The 12,820-nt window shown below is 44.7% G+C and overlaps 2 protein-coding genes across 7 annotated transcripts in view; one reads left to right on the forward strand and one right to left on the reverse strand.

Annotated features, from left to right (window-relative positions):
- Window positions 1-12,820, reverse strand: part of LOC101546815 (peroxisomal succinyl-coenzyme A thioesterase) — a 30,923-nt gene that overhangs the window by 11,335 nt on the left and 6,768 nt on the right. Inside the window, exon 5 of one of the 2 annotated variants that reach the window (XM_055133197.1) lies at window positions 7,204-8,680. The exons of the other annotated variant lie outside the window; for it this stretch is intronic. Coding sequence (XP_054989172.1) covers window positions 8,655-8,680 — 26 coding nt within the window. The 3' untranslated portion in view covers window positions 7,204-8,654. Of the gene's footprint in view, window positions 1-7,203; window positions 8,681-12,820 lie in introns of those variants that run through there. 2 annotated transcript variants of the gene reach the window in all.
- The window catches only part of HEATR4 (HEAT repeat containing 4), a 71,818-nt gene that overhangs the window by 6,406 nt on the left and 52,592 nt on the right, over window positions 1-12,820 (forward strand). For 4 of the 5 annotated variants that reach the window (XM_055133194.1, XM_055133191.1, XM_055133190.1 and 1 more), the window contains exon 2: window positions 793-885. The exons of the other annotated variant lie outside the window; for it this stretch is intronic. The gene's annotated coding sequence lies outside the window, so the exon portion shown is untranslated. The remainder of the gene's footprint in view (window positions 1-792; window positions 886-12,820) is intronic. 5 annotated transcript variants of the gene reach the window in all.

Consider the following 12,820-nt stretch of genomic DNA (forward strand, 5'->3'; position numbering starts at 1 on the left):
TTCATTAATTAAAAATAAATAAATTAAAAAAAAATTACTCCTAGTGGTGCTCAGGGGACCATATGAATGCCAGGGATCGAACCTAGGTTGGCCGAGCGTAATGGAAATGCCCTACCCACGGTGCTATTACTCTAGCCCCCCAAATTTTAAGCATTTATAGAATATTTGAAAATTTTAACATTGTCTGCATTTTTCATATAATTATTACATTATTGTTAGTTTCTTATGTCAGTGACTTTATTTTCTTAATGAATATCACTAAAGATATATTTTTAAGTACTGATAAAAATTTATTTATTTATTTATTTATTTTTGCTTTTTGGGTCACACCTGGCGATGCACAGGGGTTACTCCTGGCTCTGCACTCAGGAATCACCCCTGGTGCTCAGGGGACCATATGGGATGCTGAGAATCGAACCCGGGTCAGCCACATGCAAGGCAAACGCCCTACCCGCTGTGCTATTGCTCCAGCCCCTAATTGAATCATTTTCAATTTTCTTTTTTATTTGCTTTTTTCAATGATAACCAATTTTTAATAAAACCTCTTTTATCCAAGTCTTTCGCATAGTAATCAAAATTCTCTTGGTTTAAGCACATATATTTTGCCCTGGAAAATGCTTCATCAGTCTTTTCCTTGATACATTACAAAATATTAAATATGTATCTCACTTTTTCTAGTAATGTTCCATAGAAATAGCACAAGGTTCTTGCTGTGGATCTAATTTTTTAGATGCTAGTATTAATGTTGTTGTTGAATTTTTGCTTTGTTTGGTCACACCCGGTGATGCTCAGGGGTTCTGGCTCTGCACTCAGTAACTGCTCCTGACAGTGCTTGGAGAACCATATGGGATGCCGGGAATGGAACTGAGGTCGGCCATGTGCAAGGTAAACACCCTGCCCGCTGTACTATCATTTCTGCCCCAACTAGTATTAATGGTTTATACAAAATAATTGCTTTACACTGTTAGGTATAAAGAACTGTATAAAGAACTGGAAAAAGTGTGAAACATGATGGAGAAATTGTGCTTTATCCCAATAATTCTTTCCCACAGTCTTTCTTTGACTACTTTTTTTTTATTGAATCACTATGAGATACACAATTACAAAGTTGTTTATGATTTGGTTTCAGTCATACAAAGTCCCTTCACCATATTTCCCACCACCAGTGTTTTCATTTTCCCTCCCACTGTACCCCTCAGACTACTTCTATGGCAGGCAATTCTTCTCTCTCTCTCTCTCTCTCTCTCTCTCTCTCTCTCACGCTCACTCTAGCTCTTGCTCTCTCTTGCTCTCTCTTTCCTTTTGGGCATTATGTTTGCAATACAAGTGCTGAAAGAGTATCATGTTAGTCCCTTTACCTACTTTCAGCACACAGTTCTTGTTCAGAGTGATCAGTTCCAGCTCTCTGGCCCTGACTTTCTTTCACTTCTCTGTGCAGACTTCCATTCTGCAAACTGACGTCAGCCTGTTCTCAGCCTCATTGCACACCAAATCCATTCAGAGTGTGCAGTCGCTGGGAAACTGCTCCTTGTAGCTTCCTGTCTACCATGGCTTTACTTGACCTGAATTCTAAAGCTAAGTAAATGTGGTACTGAGTGGAGCCCATTCTGTTTCATAAACTTTCAATCCATAGTCAGGAATGCTAGTAGAAAGCTCCAGGCCTTAATTTTTCCTAGTCATCTCCTAACTCTCATTCTCTTAGCAAAATTATGAGAGATTGTCCTAACTTTTTCTTTCAGAATCCTGATTTTGATATTGGTCATGTCCATTTTGTTTTTCAACTTATTTTCTGAATTATTTTAGCATTTGTATTTGTAATTTCCTATAAATTGTTATTTTATGGTTGCTCTTATAAAGTTTCAATTTTGGGGTCTGAAGAGATAGCACAGGGGTTTAGGCACTTGCTGGCAGGCAGCCAACTTTGGTTCTATTCCTGACACTGCATATGGTCCCTCAAACACTGCCAGGCATGATCCCTAGCACAGAATCCGGAGGGAGATCTGAGCACTTCTCAGTGTGGTCTAACCCCTTCCTACTAAAAACCAAACAAAACAAGACCTAGCTGCAACATTTTGGGCTCCTGAGGTATAACTGCCATGCTCAAAGCCCCTCTCCATATGTTCGTACGAGCCTCACGCATGAAGGAACCCGCAGAGGAATCCAGGTTTTTGGGACCCGAGGCTGAGACCTCCAAGCCTGCTCAGATCAGGACTGGGCCTCTTCTGCCCAGATTTACCATTTTCCAGTAGCTAGGCAGTCACACCCAAGGACTGTTCCCCCCACCCACCACGAGCATAATTCAACATTCAGAGACTATAATACCAAGCTCCTGGAAGTGACATCTTATAGCCTAGTTTTCCCTCTGGGAGAATCTGGCAAGCTACTGAGAGTTTTCTGCCCACATGGGAGAGCCCGGAAAACTCCCCATGGTGTATTCATATGCCAAAACCAGTAACAATGATGGGTCTCATTCCCCTGACCCTGAAAGAGCCTCCAGTGTGGCACCATTGGAAAGCACGAGTAGAGAGGCTTCTAAAATCTCAGGGCTAGGACAAATGAAGATGTTACTGAGACCACTTGAGAAATTTGACGATCAACAGGATGATGATGATGATGATGATGATGATGATGATGATGATGATGATGATGATGATGATGATGAGGTATAACAAAGGTTAAGTACTTGCCTTGAATGTGGAGAACCCATCCTTGATACTGGTTCCTAAGCACCACCAGGAATGATTCCATGCTAGGACTGGAAGGCAAGGCCATTGCCTTGCTTGGAGCTTATCTGGGTTTGATCCCTGGCACTCCATATGGTTCCCCAAGCACCATCAGGAGTGATCCCTAAGTGCAGAAAGAGGACTATGCCCTGAGCACTGGGGGTGTGAGCAACCCTTCCTCCCCACTGCCCCGCAATCATCAGCAGCCAGAGAGCCCTGGAAGGTTTAATTGCAGCACAACATAGTCCTCTAAGGACCCCCAGTAGTGTCCTCCAAGCACTGAACTCACAGTAGCTACTGAGTACCACTGGGTATGATCCCAGAATAAAATCAACACACAGAAAAGTCATCATCAATCATTTTAGGAACATCTGGAGAAACTTAGGAATCATCACGCAAAATATCCATACATGATAAGGCCAACTATTTTAGAGACTGTCAAGTCCTAAGCCAGAAGTAGCACCTGAGAACTGTAGAAGGCCCCTCCCCAACCCTTAAAAAAGAATAAAGAGGAGAGTGGTGTTTTACATTCAGTGTTCAGTGGAGTTTCTTTGTTTGGTTTGTTGATTTTTCAGTGTGTCTCTGATTCATTTACTAAGATATATGTTTTAGGGGCTGGAGCAATAGTACAGTGGGTAGCGCGTTTGCCTTGCACGAGGCAGACCCGGGTTCGATTCCCAGCATCCCATATGGTCCCCTGAGCACCGCCAGGAGTAATTCCTGAGTGCAGAGCCAGGAGTAACCCCTGTGCATCACCAGGTGTGACCCAAAAAGCAAAAAAAAACCCACAAAAAACAAAAAAAAACACACAAAAAACTAAGATGTATGTTTTAAAGATGCATGTTTTAAAATCTTGTTTCAGAGGCTAGGGGTGAGGCTCAGTGGTAGAGCACTTTGCCTTGCCTTGCATGTATGATGCCCTGGGTTTAAGTCCAGCACCTCCTCACCACACACACACACACACACACACACACACACACACACACACACTAAGCTTTATTTTAATATGAAGCTTCTGTTTTGGATGTATCATGTTTCTCTCCTATGTGACATTCTCTTATTCTGATTTTTGTTGTTATGGTGTCAGAGGTCTAAGGCTGTGCCGGGGTTGTTCTTGTACTAGTATGAGAGGTTAGTTCTGTTTTTGTTTGTGTTGTTTTGTCTTTGAGCCACACCCAGCGATGCTTAGGGGTTACTCCTAGCTCTGTACTCAGGAATTACTCCTGACAGGCTCAGGGGACTGTATGGGATGCCAGGGATTGAATCCGGGTTGGCCGCCTATAAAGCAAGAATCCTTACTGTACTATTATTGCTCTGGCCCCATACTATTGTGAGAGGCTGTACACAGCAGAGTTGGGGCGATTTCAAAGCTATGGGCCTATACGACAGATCAAACTCACAGCCACCGCATGCCAGACAGGTGCTCGACCACTGACAAATATCCCCAGGATGTCTTTTACTAGCTTTAATATTTTAATATCCTTGAATACACACAGTAGTCTTTGTTTTTGTTTTTGGGTCACACCTGGCGATGCACAGGGGTTACTCCTGGCTCATGCACTCAGGAATTACTCCTGGCGGTGCTCGGGGGACCATATGGGATGCTGGGATTCAAACCCGGGTTGGCCGCGTGCAAGGCAAACGCCCTACCCGCTGTGCTATCGCTCTAGCCCCCACACAGTAGTCTTTAAGATGCACTATCTGAAACTAATCTATTATAAAATATATTATATTATATATATATTACTTTTAAGGCATTATTCCATCATACTGAAATATATTAGTATCCTTAATAAAATGTTATTTTTATTTATTTGAGAGAGGGGCTCCAGCATTGCACAGAGACTCAGGTGCCCTGCCTGGCAGTCTGGCCTGAGGAATCTGGGCTGCACAGGCTCTCTGGTGCTGGGGATCAGTCACATGCAAGAGATGTGCCTTAACTCCTGTACTACCTCCTCAGTGCCTGATGTTAAAAAAAAAAAGTCTCTAAGGAGAGATAGTTTAGAGGTTAAGGCAACTGCCTTGCACATGGCCGACCCTGGCTCCCTATCCCTGGCATCGTATATTATCCCCTGAGCACAGTGCCAAGAGTAAACTCTGAGCACCACTGCCTGTAGCCCAAAACTCCCATATAAAAGAACCTGAAACTTGGGGAGATGCTGGCTAAACCTTAACATTGTGCTTGACTGGGAGGGCCCTATTGTCTCCATATTGATCCTTTGTTATATGGTTAATCTCAAATGTGCCTGTAAGTTAGATTCTATCTTTTTTTTATTGAAATATAACTTACATACTGGGCTGGAGCCATAGCACAGTGGGTAGGGCTTTTGCCTTGCACGTGGCTGACCTGGGTTCGATTCCTCTGCCCCTCTCAAAGAGCCCAGCAAGCTACCTACCGAGAGTATCTCGCCTGCACGGCAGAGCCTGGCAAGCTACCCATGGCATATTCAATATTGAATGCAAAAAACAGTAACAACAAGTCTCACAATGGAGACATTACTGGTGCCTGCTCGAGCACATCAATGAGCAACAGGATGACAGTGAAACATTGATAGCTTACATACCATAAAATGCACCCTATAAGTTACATTTTTTGGGGGGAGGAGGGCCTTCAAGCAATGCTCAGGGCATGGAAGTGGCACTGTGGGCAATGCTTAACCAACTAGGCCAGAAAGTTCAATGCTAGAAACCAAGGATGTTTGGCAGGAAGTATTTGATGTTTCAGTGATGAAACTCAGTGATGGAGCTACATCCCAGCCCTTAGGTAGATTTATTTATTTTATTTATTTTGTATCTTGGGTCATACCCGGTAATGCTCAAGGGTTACTCCTGGCTCTGCACTCAGGAATCACTCGTGATGGGCATGGAGGACTCTATGGGATGCCGGGATCGAATCTGGGCTGGCTGTGTGCAAGGCAAATGCCCTCCCTGCTGCACTATCGCTCTGGCCTCTTAGGTGGACATTTGAACCTAGAAAGAGTAAAAGAATGGAAAGCATAGGATCTGGAGAGATAGTACAGCTAGTAGGACACTTGTGTTTTGCACATGGTTGACCCAGGTTTGATCCCTGGCATCCCATGTGGTCCCCTGAGCCCACCAGAAGTTATCCCTGAGGTCAGAGTCAGGAGTAAGTCCTGGGCACAGGTGTGGCTCAAAATTTAAAACAGAAACAAAAACCCCATCCAAAAAAAAAAGTGGAAACCATAGAAAAATAGGGTAAAATTTCCAGTAAATTCAGGAGATCTTATTTTTATATTTGGGTACATTCCCTAAAACATAAATTTTTTAATTCTACTAGGTATAGTTTTTTTGAGATAAGACCTGATCTTTCTCTCTTCATAGCATTACTATCAAGAGTCCTAAGAGAAAGGGTTAGATGCCCTGCAGGTAGGGCATTTGCCTTGCACTCAGCAGACCTGAGTTTGATCCCCAGCATCCCATATGGTCCCCCGAGCACCACCAGGAGTAATTCCTGAGTGCAGAACCAGGAGTAACCCTTGTGCATTCATTGCCAGGTGTGACCTAAAAAGTAAAAACGGAAAAAAAAGAGTCCTAAGAGGGGCTGGAGTGATAGTACGGTGGGTAGGGCATTTGCCTTGCACACGGCCAACCTGGGTTTGATTCCCAGCATCTCATATGGTCCCCTGAGCACAGCCAGGAATAATTCCTGAGTGCATGAGCCAGGAGTAACCCCTGTGCATTGCCAGCTGTGACCCAAAAAACAAAACAAAACAAAAAAGAAGAGTCCTAAGAGAAGAAACCTCTCACTTTCTATTTCTCTGTTCACATGAGGCTTTTGATCTCCATGGAAACTCTTCTGATTTTTTTTTCTGTTAGTAGAGTTTTTTTTTTTTTTTGCTTTTTTTTTGGGTCACACCTGGCAATGCACAGGGGTTACTCCTGGCTTTGCACTCAGGAATTACCCCTGGCCATGCTCAGGGGACCATATGGGATGCTGGGATTTGAACCCGGGTCGGCCACGTGCAAGGCAAACGCCCTACCTGCTGTGCTATCGCTCCAGCCCCTCTGTTAGTAGAGTTTTAAAGGGAGAAAAATATTCTGATTTGGGGACATTTTCTTCTGTGAACCTAAACTCCACCCCCCACACACACATACACACAAATTCCAGAAAATAATCTTTTACCCTGGATTAGTATTTATTATCCAAAAGAATTTCTGAGAGTGTGGCTGGACTGATAGTACAGCAGATGGGGCACTACTTGCCTTGAATGTGACCAGCCCGGCATTCCATAGATCCCCTGAGCCAACCAGGAGTGATTCCAGTGCAACCAGGAGTAACTCCGGAGCATTGCTGGTTGTGGCCCCAAAACAAAACAAAAACCAAAGAATTTCTGAGGGAACAGTATTTGTGTGTGTGTGTGTGTGTGTGTGTGTGAGAGAGAGAGAGAGAGAGAGAGAGAGAGAGAGAGAGAGAGAGAGTGAGAGAGAGAGAGAGAGAGAGAGAGAGAGAGAGAGAGAGAGAGAGAGAGAGAAAGACAGAGACAGAGAGGTTTATTTAAAGATAAACATTCAAGGTCACAAAGGTAGAAAATGACCCAAACATATAAAGACACTAAGGTATTTATCCACTTCCTAAGCTACCCATGTGCCGTGTGTTGTTGCATTTTTCCTGGTTAAGATACATGGAAGGTGGGGTGAGGGCGACACCTGGCTTGCTGTCTGCAATGGAGCCTTTAGAACTGCTTCCTGACAGCCATTTCTGGCTCAGCACCCGCCCTAGAGTACACTGGCGACTCTGTTCATGAGCTTTCGCTGAGCCCCAGCTGCTGTCCCAGAGGGCAGCAGAGAGCCACTGAGGGGGAGGCTGGGCAGGCTGCCTGGGGAAAGGAGGATCCACTGATGAAAGAGAGGAAGAGAAAGAGAGAAAGGAGGGAAGAGAAGGAGGGAGGGAGGGAGGGAGGGAGGAGGCCCTCTTGGCCCTGTGCCAAGAGACTCTGTGCCCCCTTATGTCTTCTGGGTGGGAAGAGTCAGTCCTTCATGACCAAACTCCTGAGAGAGACACTGGCTGAACCTCTGGGATATCTGTAGAGGTGCCCAGCATCAGCCAGCGTTTTGTTTTTTTTTTTAAACCAAACAAACAAACAAATAATTAAAATTTCAAACCAAAATCTATCTCCTGGCCCCAAGGTTCCCAGTTAGTCCTCTAAGATCACAATCTACACACTGCGGACTTGGTGCTGCTGTTGTTCCATCTCTGCCACAAGTTTCTCCTCAGTCCTCAGCTCGGTGTCCAAAATGACTGCTTTGCTATCAGTAGATACCAAGGCACTGGGGCTGGGGTGGGGTCAATTTTGGTGATGGTCTGTCCTGCCTCTGAGGTGCTTTCAACTGTCTGGATTGCCGAGGTCAGACCAGACTCCATGGCCACCAGTTCCACAGGGCTCACCATGGTGGTCATGTTGCCCAGCGTACTCCCTTCCTGCATGGCAGTGGAGCTGGGCAGTGCCAAGCTAGATGACGGGTGGATGGTCACAGTGTCTGGTGAGCTGCTCTTGGCAGAGGAGACCATTGTGGCACAGTGGAAGAGCTGAGGGCCAGAGGCTTGTGAGCACAGTCGCAGGACTGGAGCTTTGGTGGAGGGTGGCCACTGGAATGCTGCCCATGGGGAACGACTGACCCACTGGGGTAATGGTGATGGGTGAGATGATGGTGAATTGAGGTTGCTGGACAGGAGGAGAAGGGCTCAGGACGGTGGGGCTGGGGCCTTTTTAGAGGCCGAGAAGCGCTCATGGGCATTTTTAACTGTCTGGGATTTCAATCTGTGATCCTGAGCTTGCTTCTTCTGTTCTTCCAACTGGCGTTCCAAGTCTGTCAGAGTACAGAGAAACTGCTCTTCTCCCTGTTCTCCTTGGTTCCTCCTGTTGCCCAAACCTTCTTGACTGTGTCCATTAGGCCGGATGTAGTGCTGTATTATTGATAACAGCAGCATCTGTGGCCTAGAAGGGAGCCTGTATGAGCCGCTGCTGAACCCTGGCACCAGGACCCAGATGCCCTTCTCTGCCCAACACCTGCACCTGCCCAGGGGAGGGGGGGGGAAGCTGTAGGAGGCCTCAGAGGCCACAAGGGTGCAAAGTACAGTATTTTCTCACCTGTCTTACCAAAGATATTTAAATCCAGCCAAGTAACTCAGTTTGTGTGTGTGTATGTTTCCAAACCTATTATGTATATACAAATACATATATACATATAACATATGTATATATGTGTATATATTATACACACATATATACATATACAATATATGTATATATGTGTGTATATTATATATATATATCTCATCATCATTCTCATCATCATCATCATCATCATCATCCCGTTGATGGTCAAATTTCTTGAGCGGTCTCAGTAACATCTCCATTCATCCTAGCCCTGAGATTTTAGAAGCCTCTCTTTACTCGTGCTTTCCAATGGTGCCACATTGGAGGCTCTTTCAGAGTCAGGGGACTGAGACCCAGCATTGTTACTGGTTTTGGCATATGAATATACCATGGGGAGTTTGTGAGGCTCTCCCATGTGGGCAGGAAACTTCAGTAGCTTGCCAGGTTCTCCCAGAGGGAGAAGTAGGCTATAAGATATCCCTCTGGGAGCTTGCTTTTATGTTTCTGGATGCTGGTCATTGATGGGATTACACGGTATGGGGAGGTGGGGGGGCAGTCCCTGGGTGTGACCTCCTAGCTACTGGAAAATGGGAAATCTGGGCAGAAGAGGCCCAGTCTTGATCCGAGCAGGCTTGGAGGTCTCAGCCCCGGGACCCACACACCTGAGTTTCTCTGTTGGTACCTTCATGCATGAGGCTCGTCCAAACATGTAGAGAGGGGCCTTGAGCATGGCTGTGGCTAGGCTCCGGAGGTCCTCAGCTGAGGGAGCTCTGCTCGAGGCGGGGAGGGAAGCTGGAGCCCACCCCCTCCGAGGGGCCCCAGGGAAGACAGCCAGGTGTGCAGGCAAGAGACTCTCATATATATATATATATCATATATATATACACATATATATGTATTATATCACAATATATAATATTTGCTTTGGTTTACTTGGGATGGCGGCCAGCAGATGAAATAGTGACATTCCAAGAATCAAAGATCACCTTGCCTCCAGCATGGAATACTGGACTTATGGCCCACATGGATAGGAAGCCACCAGGCTGCATTCCATGCTTCCTCACATCCATCCCCTATAGATAACAGGCCAGACCAAGCACACCTGTTCCACTAGTCTTTGTTCCCTTCTCCTCTTTTCCCACACAAGACAAGTTAAAAGCCCCTTTAGTCTCTCCCAGAGTGCGGCTCTACCCCAGCATCATCAGAGGTTTGTAGAGTTCTGCCCGGGAGTGTACCCTAGTAAATTTCTCCTCCTATTTTCTTCACTTTTACTTTTTCTTCACTTTTACTTGTCTCTGTGTCTATCTGTGTTGGCTGAGATCAAAGATAGATCTGTCTGTCTGTCTATCTATCTATCTATCTATCTATCTATCTATCTATCTATCTATCCTTAACTGTCATTTTATCTAGAGAGATTATCAACTTTCTAGGAGACAGTATAGAATGCTGAGATATAGAAATGAGATCACATTTTGACTTGCATGGTATTTCTCCATCTTTAGATCTGAATCACTCCCATTTTCTTTGGAGAAAAGAAGCATCTTCCAAAAAATGTTTACGTATCCTTCAATTTTGGCCATCTTTCAACACAGAAATCTAGCAGTGTCTTTATATACAGCTCTAACTTCCTATCTTCTAGATTAAAAGTGATGAACCAATTCAGTTAAACTCGGCCAGAGAAATAGTACAATGAGTAGAGCAGTTGCCTTCCATGTGCCCGATTGAGTTTGATCCCTGGCACCCCATATGGTCCTTGAGCACTGCCAGGAGTAATTTCTGAGTGCAGAGTGAGGAGTAACCCCTGTTCATCACCAGATGTGGTCCCCAAACAAAACTGAATAAATTCAGTTAAACTTACTTATCAATGAGCTATACCAGACCCAAATTTGCTCTAGTAGGGAAAAAGAGCAATTTAACCAAGTTCAAGTTGCAGGGCACCAGTGATTGTTAAAGATATTAATCAAACAAGCAAGCTAGATCTTGCAAGATTTGAGAAAGGTAGTTAACAGTATTTTTTACTGTACTAGGAGAAATCTTAGTTTTGTTGTTGTTTGTTTGTTTTTGCTTTTTGGGTCACACCTGGACAATGCTTAGGAGTTAATCCTGGCTCATGCACTCAGGAATTACTCCTGGTAGTGCTCTGGGGACCATATGGGATGCTGGGGATGGAACCTGGGCTGGCCACATGCAAAGCAAACACCCTACCCACTGTACTACTGCTCTGGCCCGAAATCTTAGTTCTTTGTATGTGGTTTCATTCATCAAATTTTCTAAATTCTCTACAGGAAAAAATATACTGCCTTAGAAAAACCATAGACTACCGTATTTTTCTTTTTTCTTTTTTTTGGGGGGGGGGGTCACACCCAGCGATGCACAGGAGTTACTCCTGGCTCTGCACTCAGAAATTACTCCTGGAGGTGCTCGGGGGACCATATGGGATGCTGAGAATCGAACCCAGGTCAGCCTCATGCAAGGCAAACGCCCTACCTGCTGTGCTATTGCCCCAGGCCTAGACTACCATTTTAAAGCCTATCTTTCCTGCAGGTCTCATCTGAAATGCCTCTCTCTGAAATCCTACCCACCCCTACCAAAGCGGATGTGGTTTCTCCATCTGAATCGAAGACTGTGCCTGTGGCTCTGGCCTCTGCTGTCCACACCCCCCTCCCGCCCCCCCCCACCCCGTACTGAATGCTAGGGAACCTCACTTGTTTATAGCCCACCCTGAGGTTCACCAAGAAGGAGCCTCTCTCCTCTGTCAGCTTCAGGGCCTGGTCTGAGGAGGACAGAGGTTTCTGTATCCCTTACATCTCTGTGTTGCTGCCTGACACTCAGTAACCAGCTCCAGAATTTGAGGTGCCAAGTATTCCAGCCTGATAAACCCTGGAGAAATCACCGGGGAGAAAATTACCTAAGCATATCTGGTTTTCTGGCCAGATACAGGAGAAAGCCATCTACCTACTATGATATTTTTGGTCATGGGTGGATAATCCTGAGCCCAGTGTGGCTTGTGGACACTGAAAACTAATGTACCATATTTTCTTAATTTGAAAAAAAAACCCATCCAAACAAATGCATAATAATAACAACAACAAAAATCCTCCTAGTTTCTCAGTTTCTTCTTTCTTTCTTTCTTTCTTTCTTTCTTTCTTTCTTTCTTTCTTTCTTTCTTTCTTTCTTTCTTTCTTTCTTTCTTTCTTTCTTTCTTTCTTTCTTTCTTTCTTTCTTGGGTGGGAGGACCACATTCAGCAGTGCTCAGGGATTACTACTGGCTCTACACTCAGGAGTCACTCCTGGTGGTGCTCAGGGGACCATAGGGATGCCGGGGATCAAACCTGGGTCAGCTGTGTGCAAGGCAAGCGCCTTACCCACTGTACTACCGTTCCAGTCTCTTAGCCTCATTTCTTGTAACTCTTCATTTGTTTCTTTTCATTCCTGACACAGCCTCTAGTTCACAGCATTAATGAACTATCTTTCAAGATGACATTTATTCAGGTATTATAGGAATTGGAAGCAAAAGTCTTAGTAGTCATTTAGAATGCAAGGAAAGGGCCGGAACAAATAGTACAGCAGGTAGGTCACTTGTCTTGCATGCTGCCAACCCAGGTTTGATCCCCATTCAGATGTTTCCATCCCGAATCCTAAACCCTGCCCCCAAAGCAGAACAAAAAAAATTTATTTTGTATTGTTATGAATACTGAGAATATTCCACCCATACAGCAGAGCCTGGCAAGCTATCTGTGGTGTATTCGATACACCAAAAACAGTAACAAGTCTCACAATGGAGACATTACTGGTGCCTGCTCAAGCAAATCAATGAACAATGGGATGACAGTGCTAACAGTGATAACATATATATATATGTATATATATAATGTATATATATATGCAGACAAGGCTAAACCATCACTAATCTCTTATAGAAGGGCTTAATGGCTCCTAGGTAAAATCCAATAATCTGCACACACTTTCCTCTAAGAA

This window comes from Sorex araneus, chromosome 3 (assembly GCF_027595985.1).
Source record: "Sorex araneus isolate mSorAra2 chromosome 3, mSorAra2.pri, whole genome shotgun sequence".
In the NCBI taxonomy this organism is placed as follows: domain Eukaryota; kingdom Metazoa; phylum Chordata; class Mammalia; order Eulipotyphla; family Soricidae; genus Sorex; species Sorex araneus.